Consider the following 20078-nt stretch of genomic DNA (forward strand, 5'->3'; position numbering starts at 1 on the left):
TTGCGCGCGAGATCGCAATGTGAAAAATATCGTAAAATTAATACTGTGTTATAGACTAATGGCGGAAATATTTCGAGCGGGTGGCGTGTTTTCGAAACAGTCGGTAACGTACTCTCCGATTATCGTCAGGGGCCCCGGGGCCTCATGGGTAACGGCCAAACTTTACTGGTCACTTTAATGGCCGACGATCTCCAGCAGACTCTTGCTGACGCTAATTAACGATTCGATCCAGTCGGAGTTCGACGCATTACCTGCACGCTAATGCGAACAAAGACTTACCGAGGCACGCCGGATGTCGAGCATCGGTTTCGTCGGATTGAGGCGAATGCGTTTGCTTCGTTTCACTCGTGCGACTCCATCTTTCCAATGGGACGCGAGGAACATCGGTTGGGAATATCGTGCGACGTCGGGTTTAATCGCACTGCCGCGGACCGATTAACACGCGAAAACGATCACCCGTCACTGAATTCGATTGAACTCCCACTCGTTGGCACGCGGCATTCACTTGGAACCGGTGAAAAGACACCGCGAACACGGAGCGGTCACGATCGCGTTCGAACCCGCGCGTAACGACGCGAAACTGCCGCGGATTGGCACGTCACGTGATCTCCTATAATTTAAACAAGGCGGATTTTCGAACGACTGTTCAAATAGTCACGGCGTTAAAATCAAACGACGTTTATCGCATTACGTGTAATTGGATTCGCGCGGCTGTTATTATCTTAGGGATATTGCGTAATATCCTAATCAACACTCAGTGTTATGTAACATTTGCATTGTTGAGTGCGAAATTATATTATTATTATTATTATATTATTATTCTATATCTTTTTCAATTGAGACGATAAATCTGAACTTAATAATATTAAGCAAGTAAAAATAATATAAAGACTTGAAATTTCTTAGATTATTAGGTATTTTTTGTATTCTTAAAAATTTATTAAACGCATTATTGCTGGCTTTGAAATACCGGTAAAACTCATTTTGTATCTAATATTGAAAATAAATTTTTGAAGCAAAATATTTTCGAATATTTGAATTGTTACTGATTATTAATCAATAATGTATCAATCGGTTTTTTTTTCAAAGTTTAATATACTAACTACGTAAATAAAATCTTATTAAAATAACTCATTGTTTTACTAATCTTTTATTATAACAATTGACTTTCTCTCGTACAAAATAGAACGTCCCCAACGTTTACAACACGCAACAACTTCTTACTTCGCAAATGCACATGTATCCATTGACAAGTTCATTCAATAAATATTTTACTTTGTATTTTGCTCCCTCAGTAATCCATTTCGCAACTCTTCCTCGCCTTTAACGAAAGTGTATTTAATTTCCTAAAATAGCACACGCATACGCGTTTTCTATGCCAGTTCGACCGGTATCTTTTGACGTTTCCATGTCATCGCAGGGCCAATATAAACGCATTTTGATGTAAGTTTTTAAAACGTTTAAACTCATTTTAGTCGAAACTTATGTAATGAATCGCAACTTAACGCGGATGTAATCGCGTACATCAATACTTAATATTCAGAGGTACTGACGACAAACTACAACGTTAATGAATTAGGATATGCTGCAGAATATTTCTATGACTATCGTGGACTTGCATGGTGTGCCTCGATAACAAGGACTGCGACAATAAGATTCTCCTAGTGTGTTCGTTGTTATTGTAGTCGTTTCTTAAGCCTTTGCGCGATAGCAGCCACGAACGCAGCGCCTTTGCCGCTTCCATCTTCCGCGTGAATTAATTTAAACTGCGTGATCAAAATAAATATATTATTACACTGTAGAAAGTAGCGCATATACATAATATTCACGTCGATGAATAAAAAAACATTATGCATACAGAAAACGAAAGATATAGTATAAGAAGAATAAAAAAAATATATTCAAGATCCTTTGAAGAACAGAGCTTCACGAAGAATCGAATATTTTATTCTTTGAACCTTCTATCTAAGTAACGCGTTTTACCGAAGCAAAAGCAATTTTGCGATTCAATTGACGTTCACTTTACACACCTTTCGTCCAGGGGAAGTGAGAAGTGAGATGTATCGTTTTATCCAGCCCTCTAACCGAGGATGATGCTTATAGAGAGATCCGTCCACAGCGATCGTTACTTGTTCCTTATCGATACGATCCAGCAGAGTCGCGAGACCTTTGACATAAATCATCGGTGAAATTAAAACGAGCGCTCTCACTTCGACTGCTTCGTTTAAGTGTTTTGTTAACGTACATATCGACACCAGAAGAGCCGCGCGGTTGGAAGCGACCTCACACACGTATTGAACAATTTTGATGTCGTTTTCATCCGGAACAATGCCAAATTTACCGAGAACCTCCTTCGTGTTGCCGTTATTACCGTTTACTGAATCCCTGAACAAAGCGACGAAACAAAATGAACTCTTTATGCGAATCTTTCGCGAATAGCGATTTTAAATGGACTTACTCCTCGATGTGTGACACCAGATCGGTGGTAAGATTGCCAGGCGTTAGCAGACTGTGTAATGCATTTTCTTCTACAAACAAAAGCCCCTCTTTGGTCAACTTCACAAGTATCACACGCACCACTTCACCGAGATATTTGCCAGCAATGTACTTTTCAAATCTAAGGAAAGAAGTCAACGATGTCAAAGACGGATCCTTTTAAATACAGATCGATACACCTTAGGGAATAGTCGCGTCGCAATTCGTCTGGGCACTTTTCTAAACTTCTTGAATTATAGATCACATGTTATTTAACGTTAAAAGACAATTTTATTTAATATAATCATTCTTCATGTCAACTATTTCGTAATGAAAACAATGTGCTATTTGAAATTTTCAATTTTGCTGCACACATAAGTGAGTCGATATAAAGGTGAATTAATTAAAGTATAATATTATCAAAAATAATATCTTTTTTATCATACACAAGCGGAATAATTACGACGTAATTACGAATAGTTCGATGCCACAGATAACGTACGACGAGTTTGTTCACTTACGTGAATGAATTCACGATAAGGGAATTGGCGTCGTTCTCGCGATCGAAATCCGTCTTGATGAAATCCAAAACACCGTTATCTCCGAAGGCGCCCCATTCGATATCGATGATGACCTTGAGTGACAAAAATCGGATCGATAATTCGAAAATGTTTCTCATCGTTTGCATGCGTCACAAATGGTTTTGACTTACTTCTCTCTCGCCGTGTCTCTCGGGTTCCCAGTGCTTAACCCGATCGGCTTGTTCCAAGTAGCAGGCGTTGCTGCCGGTTCCAAGTATAAGTCCGATAGCCGTTTCGTGGTCCAACGTCGAGCCCTGCACCAGAGTACCCGTGGTGTCGTTCAATACCGCGACGACCTTCACCTTCGTGTCGCCTCGCCGGTCCAGAGCCTCTCTCAGGAGCCTCACCACGTCTTTGTTGACAGCGTCAGGACAATTAAAAGTCTTGGTCCATGTCACCAAAACACCAACGTCCAGGGAATGTTGGATTATCGGGAACGAGAATGTGAAACCTGCGGCGCGAAGCGGAGATTATCAAGATTACAGAAATCGCGGAAATTATCAGACAAATACTGCATTGATAAATGCGACGACAAAGCTAATTATTCGCAAAATAATTATCTTATGTTACACAATATTGTCTACAAATAAAAGCGTTTGCTATTTATAGATGATGACATGACGGCGCGCGATAATTAAAGGTTCTGCGAGACGCTCGATATCCCTTGACACGCCGTAAATACGGAGTTCAATTTACCGAGTGGAAGCTCTATGTCCTGAAGCCCCTGAGCGGTGACGAAATCACTGACACACTCGGCCAGATAGTCAAACAGAGGAATGGCCGAACCGACCTTTAACTCGGCCCCGATGGAATATCGCTTTACTTCCTGTCGAATAGGTGCACCGTGAGCCAACTCCAGCAGGAGTACCCGGAAGTTGGTGCCACCGAGATCGAGTGCCAGATAGAGACCTTCCTCTGCAAATACTCAATAATCAGACTAATCATTGAATTAATCAGGAGCTTTAACGTCGATATCATGATATTTTGGTCGCGTATCTCGTCATCGAACTAAAGGGCCGTCTACAATAACCGTAAAAGATACAATAAGATATAAGCAACAAATTAATTGACCAACTACAATCGATTATTCTTAAGAATCCAATTGGTTAATTAGCTTACTCCTTATATCTTATCGCATATTTTACGTTTATTAAACGGTTTATCAAGATGTCGATAAATTCGACGTTTCTTTGCAGATATAACATTTGACCGAGTAAAGATGCAAGTATCAGTAGTTAGAGCAATCTACGTCAGAGAGAGATAGCAACGCTATCATTATGGGATTAAGCACAGAAACTGCAGTAACAACCTGTTCCATCGAGCAGTTCCGGCACGTAAGTGTTTTCCATTTGCAACGAGGACGGTTGCTGGTGAATTCCCTTGTTCATTTGCGAAATGAAAACGTCTTGTATCCTCCTGACCGTCGCCGCGGAAAACCGCATCTTTTCCATGTGATTATCGATCTGCAAAGAGAGCTCCTTTCCTTGAAACTACCCGTTGCATGTCGCGTTGACGTAATCTTTACAGCATTCTCGTCATCCCGGAAAAAAAAAAACTTTCCACAATCCATAAATCTTGCCGGCACCTCGGCAAACATATCAGCGGCTTCAAACACATTATTGTTTACAGTCGTCGAGTATTGTGCGCAAGATTCTAACTAGGTAGATTAGAGAAAAACTCATGCCATCGAGTGGAATATATAACGAGATACATGCTGGATTAATTATATAACATTATCTAACATAAATAATTATATAACAATTATCTAACATAATAAGCGAAATTAACACGCACACGATCGATTACATTTAATCAATTCTTGTTGAGTGAACTTATAATACTGACTTGATGACGAGATTTGCATCAAATGACTCTTACCATACGACTTTGTTTTAACACTGGAGGTATACTTTTTTTTTGCATAGTCGAGAATATGTTTCATGATTATGAATATGGAGAAAAAATTATTGATAATGTGAATACTATGTGCAGACCGGACGATTGATCAATTTTCTGCTCTTTCGATAGGTTGCGGACGGATTCGTGCTATCTACGGTGATAAACTGTTCACATGGCTTGAACTTTTATAACAACGAGTATTACCACACGATAACCCTGTGACTTAGAAAGCAAGATAAATTAATGATTTATAACTGTCTCGTGGCGGAAACTACGATAACCTCAAAATCCAACTTGAACCACTTTGATCCCCATGCTTTTCGATGCGAGTCGCATGTAGTAATGCCTCGTAATGCTCGACGCATATAAACAAGATTATACGAACGACAGTTTATTGAACGACATACGTGTGAGTAGTTCAAAGATTCGTTTTTTACAGATTTTTAAATCTCATATTTTAGATTCGTACAATTACTGTAAAAAAAATCAAAGCAAATTATCGATACGTATTATTTAGAAATTGTCAAATTTATTACCGCATTACTACTAGCATAATCCAACGTCCAAGATAATATCCATCGTAAAATAAATTCGTAATCTTTATACGTTACGCAAATATTACGTAATAATGTTTCGCAATTTACAGATACCGACAGTAAGATGTATTGGATTTTTTTCATTCTCGAAAAGCTACTTTGACGCAAAAATGCTTTATTACGCGATACGCGGGCACGCGTAGTGTGATTAGAATAATCGAAGCGAGCAAGTACCTACACACAATCGTCTCGTGTCACTAAACTCTCAACTAGTATGTCTCAAGGTTAAGGACTTGGCTCGCTCTGCCACTTGTGTGTGATTCAGAACCGGTATACCATAATTGAACAATCGTTTCGTTTCTTTATCGAAATTGCGTGAGAAACCTGCGAGTTCATTAAACTTTTGTTATTACGAAGTAAGAAGCGCAGCCTAGAGAGGCTCTTATACACATTACATTTATAAATATTCCACATATTAAAGAAAAATACTTGTAAATAGTTCCACATTTTTCCTATTTTCCGAGCCAAGTTAAATTAAATGTATCGAACGTATAATTCACTGTATTCAGAATAGTTCCATCGTGAGAGATTACGATATAATATCAGCTTTCCTCTAACTTCGTCGTACGTCGGAAGAGCAGAAGTTCAGGGTGAGAGATTCATAAAATTAAATGTCGCAGATAAAATGTCCGTACGTAATCTATAATGTAAGTGCTAAAAGCAAAATATCGGTTAGAAAATTGAAGCAAACATTGTACTCACTTTTTGTCGTCTGACATCGTCGGAAAGTATCAATGGCGCAACTTGAATTGCTTCATGCAGTTCATGGTCTGTAGGCACGACCATGTCGGAAAGATTTTGGAGATCTGGAAAAGAAACGAAATATCCAAAAATTTTTCATAGAAATATGTTCTATTTAATGCACGATTCGAGTTCGACATCACTACGCGTGTCAAACCTTCATTTCATAATTTATTTTAGTCTTTTCTTCCCCCTCCCCCCCTCTCCAACACTCTATTCTTCATTCTGTTATAGTCACTTATAGAATTTTGTCAAAGATAAAGTTGTGTGAAAGACATATGTTCGTGTGACGAGAGACACAATTATAATCTGCTGGATATTTTCTAGTATCAACGTCAAATCTTTCTTTTTAATTCTCTCAAGAAAAAAGAGAACAGTAAATATAACAGTGAAAACCATAAAATTCTTCAACCTTTAATTCCATCATCCATTGTAAACATGCGATGCTCTCATTCGGTACGAATTAATAAAATCATCCAGCTCGTGATAATTAATTACGATCGTTTCTCCCACTTCGAAATTAACGTTAAGAATGACGACTGGAGAAAAGTCCACAATTTCAGATATCGTGGTTCATTGTTGCTCATTAATCGTGCAATACTAGAGTTGTAACATATCTCTAGGTATGACCATAAATCAGATAATATTTTCGACAAATCGGAAAACCGAAGAAGTGGACTACAAATTGTATAAAAAAATTGATGTCGACTAATATTCTGTGCAAACTTGGTATCGCTAAATTCTAAATAAAAATTATGAATTGTGAAGAAAGAGTATGAAATATATATTTATATGGTAAAATAGTAATAAGTAACAATAAATAAGTCACGTTAAGAAGTCAAATTAGAAAAGAAGAAAAAGTAGAAAAGCTGATCAAAGATATCTTTTATACTGTTTCTTTTAAGGCTTGTTGTTAGCTTTTTATGTGTCGAGTAGTCGTAAAAAATCTAATTGTAAAAAGAAAACATAGAATTAACATTCCAGTAAACACCAATTAACAATAACGTAACATCAATGTTATAATTTCTTATTCAACAATGTAACTATTACAATAGTAATAACGCACGCGTTATGTTGCATTTATATTGTTGAGTGGGAAATTATTATATTATATAAATTATAACATTGATGTCATGCTACTGTTAGTTGGTGTTTACTGGGATGTAATAAATGTTGTTCTACCATTAAAATAATCTAATCTAATTTTTAACCGGCTAATCGATAACGTTTCTAATGGGACTTGATTAATCATTCAAATAGACGCTAATTCAGTCGCAAGTGTTTGATTATCGATCGATATATAGTGTCGCTAGCGCCAGGCAGCGAATCTACGTTATAGATAACATCTTACAACTCCTTTATCGCCAATCATTTACATGTCTACGTAACAACGAGACGATGAAAGTCGAACCAGTCGAGCTTGATTGGTTGGTTGAGATATCTTGCCTCTCGCATATGCTATCGTTACGCATAATTTTTCTCATTTCCATACTTGTTTCGCGCGCGGTTCCTCCAGTCTTATTTTTAAGGTATTCGGAGAATTTTGCTCTCACCATTCAGTTTTTATGCTGAACATAAATGTAGTTTCGAATGCATCGTGCACTCATCTAAACGTACTGCAACACTGCAATGTGTTGCTACAATCAAGCACACGCGAATTTTAATCAACCACACGGAAAAAAGAATTAGCTTCCACAACTAGAAACCAGCTGTCCATACGATACAAATGAAATTTAATTACCAGACTTGGTTGTGAAAGCTAATTCTTGTGACTATAGTCGTAGATAGAAAAAAAGAATTAGTTCCCACAACTAAACACTAAGTCTGATAATTAAATTTCAGTTGTATTATATGAACAGCTAGTTTTTAGCTGTGAGATCTCATTTTTTTTGTCCGTGTAATCGTCTGAATAAAACGAACGGATGATTAATATCTAAAGAACAATTTCCTTTCATTTAGTTTCAGACAAGAATTCGATATGAAAAATACTGGCAGCCTTATCTTAAAACCAGTTATCTAATACAAAGTATATTATTATTAGACGGCTATACACGTCGATATAATACGTCATGTATGATCCGATGAAGTCCGATCTATGAAAAATCGCATTGATTTTTCCTTGTAACGTACGAAATATGATTAAGCCGTTGTATCCTTTTCGTGGGTTCTGCAGATCATTTTCGCAGTGAAACCAAAGTTCTAAATCACGACGCGCGTCGGGTCAGGTGGATTGATGACGAGAAACTGCGAAAAGAGATCAGAATCGTTCTTTCCCGAGCTGTCGGCAAATGAAGCTCCATTGAAATCAATTGGAAGGTGCAAAACGTCAACCGAGATCATTCAGCCAGTTGACCCGCCGTGACGATTCTAATCCAGAGAGTGCAACACGCACACTCGTCACTTCCTCGACATGTCGGGAACAGCACTTCGCAGGCTTCTTCCTCCGTGACGGATAAAGATCCTCCGACTGGCGCGTAAAACAATGCCGTATCTTCTACCATCATTGGCCATCCATCCTTCATTTATCACACTCTGCACCCATCAGCGCATCAGCGATTAATGAATCTGACGTAAGCGTAACGCTGTCCGCGCCGCGGGATTGACGGGGCCGCGAGGATCCCGAACGATTCAGCGGACAGCTTAATTGGCATTAAATGGCACGCGAATCATTTTATAGTCTAGTGCGAACCCTTTTGTTCAAGTTGAAATTAATCGCGGAAATTGAACGAAAGCAACGCGTGCGTAGCGTATGATTTGTTTCCGTGGTAGAAGCACTGCGTATACTTGAGTTCAGTCGAAGTTCTGGTCTCTTAAATGCTAGACGCACATCATATGACATTTTTCAAAGAGGCGCACTTCGGTTATCTAATCGAATGTGCTTCACCAAAGAACGTAATTTGAGGAGAAATATCGGTAACTTTGGCACTGTGTGGCGACTCGATGTGATTTAACGAGGCGTCGAAATATCTTGGTGAACAATCTTACATCAATTACGTTATGTATTTCGAAATTCTTATACAACACGTTAACGTGACACGCGATAAAACCATGGATTTTCCGTGGCTGAGAATACGAAGTCTCTGGCGCATTATGCGCGACGCAACATTCACGCTATCAATTGAGGACTTTTACATATCCGCAGAGATCTGCATGCGTTCACTATTTTGCGCGAATTCACTTGCGTCTCTCGCGAATACGCGACATCGCCGGAATTACATTAAGCGACAAAGTGTGATTTTTTTTTTACGCAGGATGCGGGCAGCGAATTTGTCAGATGTAAACTTTCAAATCCGGTTTTTTGAATTGGAACGGTCAAAAATGTAGTTGGAACTTTTACCATCGATATGTAAACATTTGTATGCATGGATAGACTTTTAAGGCTGTATAAATATAAACATGGAAAAAAGTATCAGTTCTGCGTAACCGAATAGGGACCAAACGAAAACTCAGTAACGAGAAAACGATATTCCCGTTACTACGACTGAAAATATTCGTCTGAACTCTCGGCTGTTTTAAAACTCGGTTGAGATAAGTGAGAACTGACCGGATAGGAATCTCGTCTATAGGAATTCCTACATTCCTACTGTCGGGTTTTCGTCTCAAATAACAAGGGATCAGTTACACGAACAAAGTTTCCCTTCTTTATACTGAAAAGTCCTGCTTATGTCGAAGTTCAAGTAATCACTTTCACATAGTAAAATATTAATATCACGATATAATTTCGTGAGGATTTTTACGGCAGTAAAAGTCTCCAAGGTCGTCCAATTCAAACGCACTACTCTAATCTGAGTGATATCAATGAATAGCTCCTCGAGATTTGCGACGATAGATAACTAAAAATTAATTCGCAATCTGAATCTCGCGATTTCAGGAGCGGAGTTCAATTATCACCATGGGAACATTTAGTTCCGATAAAAAAAAAGAAAAGGCAGAGAAGGCGGTAATTTAATAGGTATCGGGAGATTCTGTTTCATTCGGCTAATTTTCACGGTAGCGAAACGTTTCTATCCATATTGAACAAAGGATTTGGTAATAAATGCTAAAACTTGGTTATTGGAAATTTGAAATATTTGCAGGACAAATATTTGATTACTGCGACCGAGTAGTTTAATTCCGTATACTGTATATACAGTAGTGTAATTTCGTATATTGTATATTTAGTATATGTAACTAAATTATTTAGTTGCGATAATTAAATATTTAGTCGGCAAATATTCACCAAGTTTTATTACTTATTACCAAATTCTTCTTTTTATGTTCGATTGTAATCGGCATGCCTCGCAACGTACTGTTTACTACGGTGTAATGTAATATTTCAAGGACTCGTGTGTGAGCAAAGTAAACATCAGAAGTGATTCTCAGTACTCGCAATCTGATATTTTAGTCACGACGATGCTTCATTTCATTGACAAATTAGCACGATACAGTGCAATCGGATTCAGTCGAAAAATTCGCACTGATCGCACTAAATCGCGACAAATACTTCGAGAATAATCCGAATGTGCGCGTCTCATTAGAAATCACCGCATATCCTTGAAACTGTCACGATTTATCGGCAAAAAGATGTCATTTCTACCGATTTCTAGTATAGTTAACCTCCGTTTAATTTTCATATTTGCTATCTTGTCCATTTTCCAAAACAAGTGTAAGTGGAGAAGTGCTTACTCTTCAACGTAGCGATTAAAATTAAAATAGAATTTGCGACGATGTATACAGAAAAAACTCGGTTCGTGTATTTGATTTTCTGTTATCTGGGAACTAAACAAAAACTTGGTTGTAGAAACAGAAAAAAATTCCTGCGGGAGGTTTCTATTCAGTCAATTATTGTCAGTTATTTCAATCGTGTTTTAAAACAGCGGAATGTCAAGACAAATATGTTCGTTCATAGTAACAGAGATTCTCATCCCTGAGTTTTTTTTGAGGAAGTGATAGGAATCAAAAGGCAAAAAAAAAAGTTCACACGGTCTCATTCATTATACTCAAGGCATTAGATCTATAGATCGCGTGTTATTCCGTTTGAAATGCAGAATAGGAACGTAACTAAGGATAAGCATAAAAAAGGTAAACGATATGTGATTCCGAAAATGTAGACAACTCATCAAAATTTCTCTCTTTTTTATAATATATATCGTAAGATTTTATTTTATTATTCGTTGAAATAAAGAATGGATTATTTTGATATACACACCTAGGTTAGGTTCATATGCTTTAATATGAATTAACAATGAATTATTAGAATATGTTTACTTCATACACGCATTTGACCAAAAGTGAAATTTTTCGAAATCTCTCTGATATCTTCGACCGATAATAATGGTTGAAAAATCGCAAATACGCTACTGGCTGTCGTGATCCGCGAGTATCGACAGGTGGATGGTCCAGGTCGCGAAACTGGAGCGTGCTTAACGGAGACGGATTGCGCATCCCTCGTGATACGGTACCTGATTTTACGCGCTTCCGCTTCTGTGGATCTCTGCCGGCTCAGTCTCCTGATTGCAGGATCGTGAGATGCTGCCTCTTGTTCTCCGTGATCTGACTGTCTCCTCGCGGCGAAGCAGGCGCACATACACACATGTGGGCGGAAGAACTCGAAGTGTACTCGCGACCGCCAGGCAGCGACTGGTCGAGCCTCCGATCGGCTCCCCGCGTATCCCACCGACGAGCGAAATGCAGACTCGCGACGTTCATCCGCCACCGCTGGTAGACCGCACACGCGCATATTCCAGCTGTGTGTAAACGAATAATCACGCGCGGATATACGCGAGTAAACATAAAACTATGTTTATGACGTGCTGGTGATACTTGTACAAAGTGAATCGTACGACTCTCGTACGACTGACGACAGATTCTCCGGCGAATTCGGAGTTGATTTTTACTGAGCGAAAACGAAGAGGAGGCATTATTTTTGATCCTTTCTACAACAGTATGGATAAAAACAGTATGGATAAAAACAGATACGGTTCCACTTAAAAAAGTCAAGGTGATCTTGATCTTTCTACAAAAAAAAAAAGGAACGATTTAGACACTTTTATTGTTGCATCTTATCGCCTTTTACAATCTGATTAATTGTATCTAGGACGTTTCTCTGTCTTAATATTGTAACTGATAACAAAATCGTAGGTATTGTTACAATAACTACCTTATATATAAGGTAGAAGTTTTGAAAATAATTAGAAGTTGTGATAAGTCTCCATCAGCATTTTCGCCAAAGTAAAATCAATGAATCAATCAAATAAACGGGAGAAAGTGCCTGCATAATTTGGCGACTTATTTTAGAATTATTTTAGGCTACAAAACCCAGAGATCTTTTTAGTATACTGCGAAACCTGGTGTACAGTAAAATGATGAGAATCCATTCATACGAGTTTATTAATACATCGATATTACCACGTCACGACGACGTATTATCGGGCACGTTTATGTTCGCACGTGGCTTACGCATCCGCATTACGCGTGGCTATCGGTAGTCACGCTGATCCATTCATTCTCAACTTATGAACTCATGCATTCACGCATCCACGTATCCACGCATACATGTATGACGTTACGTAACCGTTAACAAAATACATCGGTGTACAAATCCACACATACATAAATCGACACTTTGTCAAGCACCGATGAAATCGACCACACGCTCACACCATACTTTAGTTTAAAATGACCTCGTCACTTTAGTTGTAAGACTCCGTCTTATCTTCGGTTTTTTGCTACGCGCATTATTATCATCAATGACTTTTAATGCCATTTTACAATCGTACCGAACCTGATAAAATTTTGTCTAGTGTGCCGCGAGAGTGCATGGAAATTAGTACGAAACATTGTTGCATATTTACGCGCATACATACACATGAAGCAACATCCGACTCTCCAGACTATATAAGCTGAATGGAGTTTGATTAAAACGGCCAGTGTGTGAGTGAGTGTTTAAATTTAGATCATTGCAATTGCTCGCGACCCTAGTGAGACCGTAAATCATTCCTCTTTAGCAAAGACCAATCTTATATCTCGAAGTACGTTCGATTGGACACACCTGCACTTTATAAAGCCGGGTAAGATTTATATCTTGTACTTATGCAATATGCAATTAATTCTGTTATAAACGAATGGTTCTTTGTGAATTTCGACACAAATGCAATAAAATGTCGCTGGCGTTTATACTAAAAACTAGTCATTAAAATTCTGCTAATATCACAAACTTTTGGAAGATGGAAAAGGAGATAAATGTAGGTATATTCTTGCGACGTAAAATCGTCGACGATTCTGCAATTCTACAACACGCAATGTACGATAAAGGAATTCCGTGAACAAGGGCATTGACATAAGGTTAATAAGAAATGTCAAACGTGATCAACTTGTATAGCTGACCACTCAAAAATACAGCATTTGAAATCGTTTGATCTACTGACCCATCTCATTAAACTATAATCGTAAAGTATTATATATCAAGTATTAAACATTATATTAATAAATTATACACCAGTTCACACAGTATTCATGTTAGATAGATAATCTTAGTGATAAACTTTATTACAATCATGATGGTGTTGATACAAACAATATTATTTTTACATTCAGATTAACACGACATAGAAATATTTCGCGTGATATAAGTAATAATTAAACATATAAATGTATAAGCAACGTTATAAATTTATCACAAACTATATTGTTAAACTACTCACATTTTCATTGACATTTTTTTAGATTTTTTTTAAGGTGAATATAGATAAAATGAAAATATAATTAACACAGCGTATTTGGGCTCAAATAGTAACATAAAAGTTACTTTCTAATTGTGATATTATTTTACTTACTATGTGCGCATCTTCTCTACTTTTGTTAAAAAAATATATAAAACTACACAACATTTATGTAGCAACTACGATATTATTATTCGGGCAGGAGATCATCTCCAAGTTCCTCGTCACCAAAATCGTCGTCCCGTTTTCCAGCCGCTGTCATTGGACGTGTCGGGAGAGGTCCTATAGGATCTATGTAATTCGAACCTATAAAAGCAAATTAATTAAAATATGTCCGCAATTTTAACAATTTCAATGAATTATGTAATATAAGTTATGTAACCACGAATTTCAAGTTACACAGGAAATAGATTCATAATTCCAATAGCGTTTTTTATCCTCAATTCGCTTTACCTCACATACGTAGATCAGTCTAGCATTAAAAAAAATAGTCTGAACAATATCAAGATATTTTAAAACGTCATAAAGACATCTTTTAGACAATAAGACATCTAAAGAACGTCTTAAAGATATCTTTCAGACATACATATTATTTGGGAGAATACTTGTAATATGAGTTAATTAATAAAAATTATGCAAAATTGCATTGATCTTAGGCCTGCTCTACTCTCTCGAACAAGTTCTAAATATAAAAACAATAAGTGCTCTGACAATAAATATCTATCCCTAGATTCATAACTCGAATCGGTATCGTAACGGTTTGTCGAGTATCAATTGATAAAGAGAGAGTAAGAATAGACTAGTCAAAGAGGTTGCAGCCATCCATCATGTATTTAATCCATTAGAGTTCACGCGCTATCTGTAGATCACTCTAGCTGATGTTTGCTTTCAATAGAACTGTCTAATGCTAAATCACTATCAACTTCGTGGCTGTTATATTTTGCTCAAAGATTATAAAATATTAACAATGTATGAGCAATTTTAACAGAATTTACAAAAGTAACTCATTCAACAGAAATATCAATATATGAGAGTCGCGATTATATTATATAAAATTTATTTTTAATAAATTCTAATATACCTTGATAATCATTCCGATCTGTAATTGCTCGTCGATCTGGACTTGGCCTGCGATCTGACATTACACTCAATCCTGAACCAGCCCGCGATGATGTCCCGCTGTTACTTTTTCTAGATCCTGCATAAAATTCACGACCGAATTCTAGTTGAATGATGAATTAAAAAATAATGAATAATTTATATTTATAGGTACATATTCAATCGAAATAATATTTAAGCAGCAATTGAGTGGCGATGAAAAATAATTCATTAAATTTGCATGTATGTTCCAATAGTCCTAATTGTATATATAATACATGCATAATTCGATATTCGAATATTATTCTTGCCTTGTTAATTAAATTAATCGGATTTCTTAAACGTACCTGTCGTGCCTGGCCTTGCTGACCCTTGTCTATCTTTTAATTCTTTAGCTTTCTCAGCTTTCTTCAATTCAGCTGCATACGTCTGTGCTTCTTTCAAACCCAGGTCACTACATAGCCTAACTAAAAATTTCAGGCATTCTATGTTATCTGGAAATCTATTGTGAATATCTTGATACTCCGTGAGAGCTTTATGAAATTGACCAGTGCGTCTTAAGCACGCGGCAACCAGTAATCTCCATCTGGGTTCATCTGGTGCAAGTTCTACTGCTTTTTCGAAATACGTTAAGGCCTTTTCAGCAAGCTTGATGATAAAATTAAGAAAATAAATATATAGAAAATAAATTAAGAAAAAATATATATAGTGTTTTAAATTTATTATATGGAAAGCAATATAACATTAATGGTGAAACAATGTAGAAAAGTTAATATTATACCTGCATCGATATGAAATAAGATCCCAACCAATCTATCACTTCAAAATTAGCAGGAAAATATCTGTGAGACTGTAGCAAATGTACAATTAATGAATGCAAATAGAAATACTAATATACCAACCAGTTGAAGGAGGTAGGTTAATTAGTAACTGAGACACTCACGTCGCTATAAAATTGAAATGCCTGCTGCTTATCTCCCATTGAATCATACATTTCTCCTAACTTTTGCAAAACTCCAGGATCAGATGATATTATACCTAACAACTGATTATACCTACAACATTCAACACAAGATTTGAATTTACTATACGTATAAATCATTGCAAAACTATTGATATGTATAGCAATAGAAAGAAAACACATAAGTCAGTGATATGCGTAAGTCAGTTTAATTTAGCGAAATATACCATTCGGACGCTTGGTCGGCATCATTCATCAGCTGATATAAATGACCGATCTGATATAACGTTTCAGGATCATGTCTAACAATGTTACGAACTTTCCAAAAGCACTCTAAAGCTTCTTCGTACATGTTCTGTTTTTTGTAAACTAAACCTATGAGAAACGTATTACGTTAATGAACATGCAGAATTTGTGTAAGATAAAAATTATATTAACAAAATAATTACCTAAATTGTACAAAGCCTGTACATGACTAGCATCTGTTTCTAACGCGCATAATAGCAACTCCCTAGCAATATTAAATTCATCTTTTTTAATCGCACAAGCGGATAAATTAACATATGCTGCCGCATTATAAGCATCGGCATTACGAGCTGCTTCACCATATTTCTCAGCTTGATCGTAATCTCCTTGCTAAGAAAAAATTTTTTTTACAAACTCAAAGAATAGGCCAGCCATTTAACATTTCTAATTCTTTACTTACCAAATAGTAAATGAATGAAAGCATAGTTGCTGCTGCACTGTTAGCTTTAGTGTCGCGATTTTCAAATATTTTTAATGTATCTATAGCCAGTTGAGTGTCTCGATTAAGCAAAAATACCATGGCTTTGTTTATTTCTAAATCAGCAGCTAAGAAACTGTACGTCGAGGATTTTATGGCATCAACACACCTGAGAGAAACAAAGTTGCATACATATAAATCCGGATTAAATCTTTTTAATGACTGTATATATATAATTTTTATATATTTTAATTATATTTGAGATGTACCAAGCAAATCCAGCTGTAAGTGTATCTTCAATAACAGGTGCTATAAGTTTCGCTGCACAGAGTATAGTCTTCTCAGCTTCCAGCTTCATTTCCTTTTCTAGCTTTGACAATTCGTCATTTTTTATAACTTCATTCAATATATTAGATGCAGCGTCATCCTAAAAATAAATAAGACAATTTATATATGAATAAATATTTAAATATAATGTCACGGTTCTCTCCCCTCTCTCTCTCTCTCTCTCTCTCTCTCTCTCTCTCTCTCTCCCTTTCTCCCTCATATATATTCATACATAAATATAATATGAATATTTCTATTAGCATTTGAAAAAAGAAGCAAACAAAACAGAAAAATAATTTAATAGTACTGAATATTTGATGAAAAGAGACAATCGCCATAAACGTGTATGTGAATGTGGATTTTCATGTGGATTATGAACTGGCACAAACTGTGATATATAGCGGTGCAAGTGTCGACGATATCTTGTGAAATGTGTAGCTTTAGCGAGAAAAGTACAATCAGGACAAACTCACGGGATTTATACTGTATTTGTCTTCTTGATCTACGTTAAGTTGTACCTCTAGCAATTCAAAAAAAGCTCTTTTCATCTTATCACGATGAGATAACGCGAAATGACATAAAACGGCATGCAAACCCGCTTTAAATTCCGATCTTTCTCTCATCACCCATTCAAAACTGTTAGCTGCTTCTTCTAATCGACCCATTTGTACGAATAACATCGCCATGTTATGCATTATTTTTATTCTGCGAAATATTATTTGTTGGATTAATATCATTATTGTTAATAATATTATGCAGAATCAGTTTTTACGATAATTTTTGGTTGCAATCTGACCTATATGTTCACTTATATATTCACCTTAGATCTTTATGGACTGTTGGGGCTTGATCGAATGCCATCCTATACATTTTAATAGCCTGAGATAGTTGTCCCATTTTCACGTAAATATTACCCATGTTAACTTTGAGCCTGGCACTATTGCTAAACATTCTGTTCCTTGTTATGGCCTGATAAGTTGCTACAGCCTCTGTATACATTTCATTGTTCGTATATTGAATCGCTAAGTTAAATAACACCTATTGAGAAGTAAAATGGAAATTTGTGAAGAAACAATTTGTGAAGAAACAATTGTGACGAGAAATTATAACATCTTAGAGATCTTACAGCAAACGTCAAATCTATGTTATGATTATCACTGAGACCAGCCTGTTCCTGTAATCGTATAAGAGCTCTTTCTCTCGAGGAAGCTTCACGCGCGCGTTCTAAAGCAATCCTCATGTTGTTTTCTGAAGCTGACACGGCAGAGCTTTCTATCAGATTCATGATCTTCCTTTCTGTTGCTTTTATTTTTTCTTCTGGCCTTAAATAACAAGAAACATAGACATATTATACAAGACAGACTATTGCACTATCTTTCAATAATGCATAAATAGAATGTAAAAAGAAATATAATACAGTATGCAAATGGATATATTCATAAGTATAAAGTCTTACGTGTCTTCTTTATTAGTTTCCAATGGTGGTGCAGGAACTTTAGCACTGCTACTCATATTAAGAGGATCAAAAGCTTGTCTGCTACTGCTAGTATACCCAGCACTTCTGACTGCCGTCATAGGCCTAAGCCCAGCAGTCATAGGCTGCATAGATGTAGTAGTACCGCCTCTCTGGAACTGAAAAAGAAAAAACATGTGATACAATGTGGCAATAGTGACAAAATTATTATAATGTTAATTTTATAATTTATTGATATCATAATGTTAATTTTATAATTAACTTTAAAATGAATTATTATATATTTGTAACAGCTTACTTTGCTTGCGGTCCCAAATCGCATCGCGCTACCCGGTGTTTTTGGAGTAAACTATCAACAGACATTTATACATATTTTAACAATAATTAACTAATACTTGTTCAATTTTTTTTATTAGGAGAAAGAAATATGATAATGATAAATTATATATATATATAAGTTTGAGTGATGACAGTAGATTCTGTACAGTATATTTCTATTGGCCTCTATTCCTAATAAACATTATTTAAACACAGAGTGACTAATGATTACATATCATACTTACTATTGATCTTTTCGCATAGCTTGTCTTAACAACCTCCTGAAAAAGCTCATCCTCCTCGAGTTCCTTGATATTATACACCGACGGATAATCATTATATCCAGCATAAATATCATCCTCTATTCCTATTGGAGCCATGGTCTTCTATATTCTGTTATGTTATTCACTTTATATAAATTGTTTTTCAATGATTTTTATGTACACATAATACAAACATGACTCTTTATGATATTATCAATCGAAATATACTTTTGACACAAATAATTTAAATGAATTAAAATCAAAGAACAAACCTGTTTCTCTCTTTCTAGAGTATTTTAAATTATAATGTAACGAAAAAATGAAAGTTTTGATTACGTCTAACAGTGACAAGTAAAGATGACGTAAGTGAATCGATATTTGCGATTCCTTTCATTCTGCTAAAGGATCGATTATCTTCTCGATATTATTATTTCAGTTTTTGTTGTGTGTTTGACTCCTTATTTTTCATTAATATAATTCATCGTCAGGTCAGAGGAATTTTCCCCGTCAATAAAAAGAATTTATCGCATCTCTACTGAGTCGTAAAATTTGAAAATAAAAAGCGCTTGACCTGTCGTTGAGTCATACTACTCGATTTGTCGGTACAAACGGTGAAGGCTGGTTGGAATTATACTTTAAAACAGTAATAATCGATCCGCCAAGCCTGTTCAGTCGACCTCTCAGCAACAATAAATACACAGCGAATTCCACTTGTTGATATATTTTATTCATTAATATTTTTTCAGAGTATTCAAGAGCTGACCTTGAAACTGCTTTAATCAACAGCGCGTGCAACGTTGGCCGACGAGTTTCCACGGAGCGACGTAGCGCTCGAGGCGCCACCAACTACGTCCGCGGCAGCTGATTGGCGCACAGCCGTCTGACCACTAGCGCTCAAGAAGTTTCGAGAACAGTCACCAG

The 20078-nt window shown here is 36.4% G+C and overlaps 2 protein-coding genes and 1 long non-coding RNA gene across 6 annotated transcripts in view; 1 reads left to right on the plus strand and 2 right to left on the minus strand.

The window, feature by feature from the left end:
• Positions 1-4359, plus strand: part of LOC106744820 — an 81617-nt gene extending 77258 nt beyond the window's left edge. Inside the window, exon 4 of the long non-coding RNA XR_001374486.1 lies at positions 4253-4359. This is a non-coding gene — a long non-coding RNA (uncharacterized LOC106744820). The remainder of the gene's footprint in view (positions 1-4252) is intronic.
• On the minus strand, positions 1128-11911 carry LOC106744817 (hexokinase-1-like). Of its 2 annotated transcripts, XM_014619861.1 has the most exons (10): positions 11734-11911; positions 6254-6357; positions 4366-4519; positions 3753-3971; positions 3188-3507; positions 2997-3109; positions 2459-2617; positions 2246-2385; positions 2031-2167; positions 1128-1766 (listed from the first exon to the last, which is right to left on the minus strand). In XM_014619861.1, the coding sequence occupies exons 2-10, from the start codon at positions 6335-6337 to the stop codon at positions 1677-1679; spliced, it is 1416 nt and encodes a 471-aa protein (XP_014475347.1). In that variant the 5' UTR covers positions 6338-6357; positions 11734-11911; the 3' UTR covers positions 1128-1676. The 2 variants fall into 2 exon arrangements, with proteins under 2 accessions (XP_014475347.1, XP_014475348.1); XM_014619862.1 differs by lacking the exon at positions 11734-11911 and having other exon boundaries at positions 4366-4611; positions 6254-6272.
• A 1871-nt stretch (positions 11912-13782) lies between these two features.
• Positions 13783-20005, minus strand: LOC106744816 (intraflagellar transport protein 88 homolog). 3 transcript variants are annotated; one of them, XM_014619857.1, is made up of 16 exons: positions 19921-20005; positions 19140-19287; positions 18875-18925; positions 18559-18734; positions 18229-18424; positions 17923-18140; positions 17576-17807; positions 17045-17202; positions 16758-16944; positions 16501-16687; positions 16279-16426; positions 16034-16145; positions 15872-15940; positions 15438-15738; positions 15074-15190; positions 14183-14298 (listed from the first exon to the last, which is right to left on the minus strand). In XM_014619857.1, the coding sequence occupies exons 2-16, from the start codon at positions 19272-19274 to the stop codon at positions 14183-14185; spliced, it is 2403 nt and encodes an 800-aa protein (XP_014475343.1). In that variant the 5' UTR covers positions 19275-19287; positions 19921-20005. The 3 variants fall into 3 exon arrangements, with proteins under 3 accessions (XP_014475345.1, XP_014475343.1, XP_014475344.1); XM_014619858.1 differs by lacking the exon at positions 19921-20005 and adding an exon at positions 19430-19909; XM_014619859.1 differs by lacking the exon at positions 19921-20005 and having other exon boundaries at positions 13783-14298; positions 19140-19274.
• Positions 20006-20078: the final 73 nt, after the last annotated feature.

This window comes from Dinoponera quadriceps, unplaced genomic scaffold, assembly GCF_001313825.1.
Source record: "Dinoponera quadriceps isolate SergipeBrazil2010 unplaced genomic scaffold, ASM131382v1 scaffold1308, whole genome shotgun sequence".
Taxonomy (NCBI): domain Eukaryota; kingdom Metazoa; phylum Arthropoda; class Insecta; order Hymenoptera; family Formicidae; genus Dinoponera; species Dinoponera quadriceps.

Coding starts and splice junctions, on each gene's coding strand:
- LOC106744817 (XM_014619861.1), bottom strand. CDS start 6,337: ATGGTCGTGCCTACAGACCATGAACTGCATGAAGCAATTCAAGTTGCG. Junction 3,110..3,187: donor AGAGACACGGCGAGAGAGAA/GTAAGTCAAAAC, acceptor TTGTCACTCAAG/GTCATCATCGATATCGAATG. Junction 2,168..2,245: donor GGCTCTTCTGGTGTCGATAT/GTACGTTAACAA, acceptor TTTATGTCAAAG/GTCTCGCGACTCTGCTGGAT.
- LOC106744816 (XM_014619859.1), bottom strand. CDS start 19,274: ATGGCTCCAATAGGAATAGAGGATGATATTTATGCTGGATATAATGAT. Junction 17,203..17,575: donor ACAAATACAGTATAAATCCC/GTGAGTTTGTCC, acceptor ATTTATTTTTAG/GATGACGCTGCATCTAATAT. Junction 16,688..16,757: donor TTTCATTCATTTACTATTTG/GTAAGTAAAGAA, acceptor ATTTTTTCTTAG/CAAGGAGATTACGATCAAGC.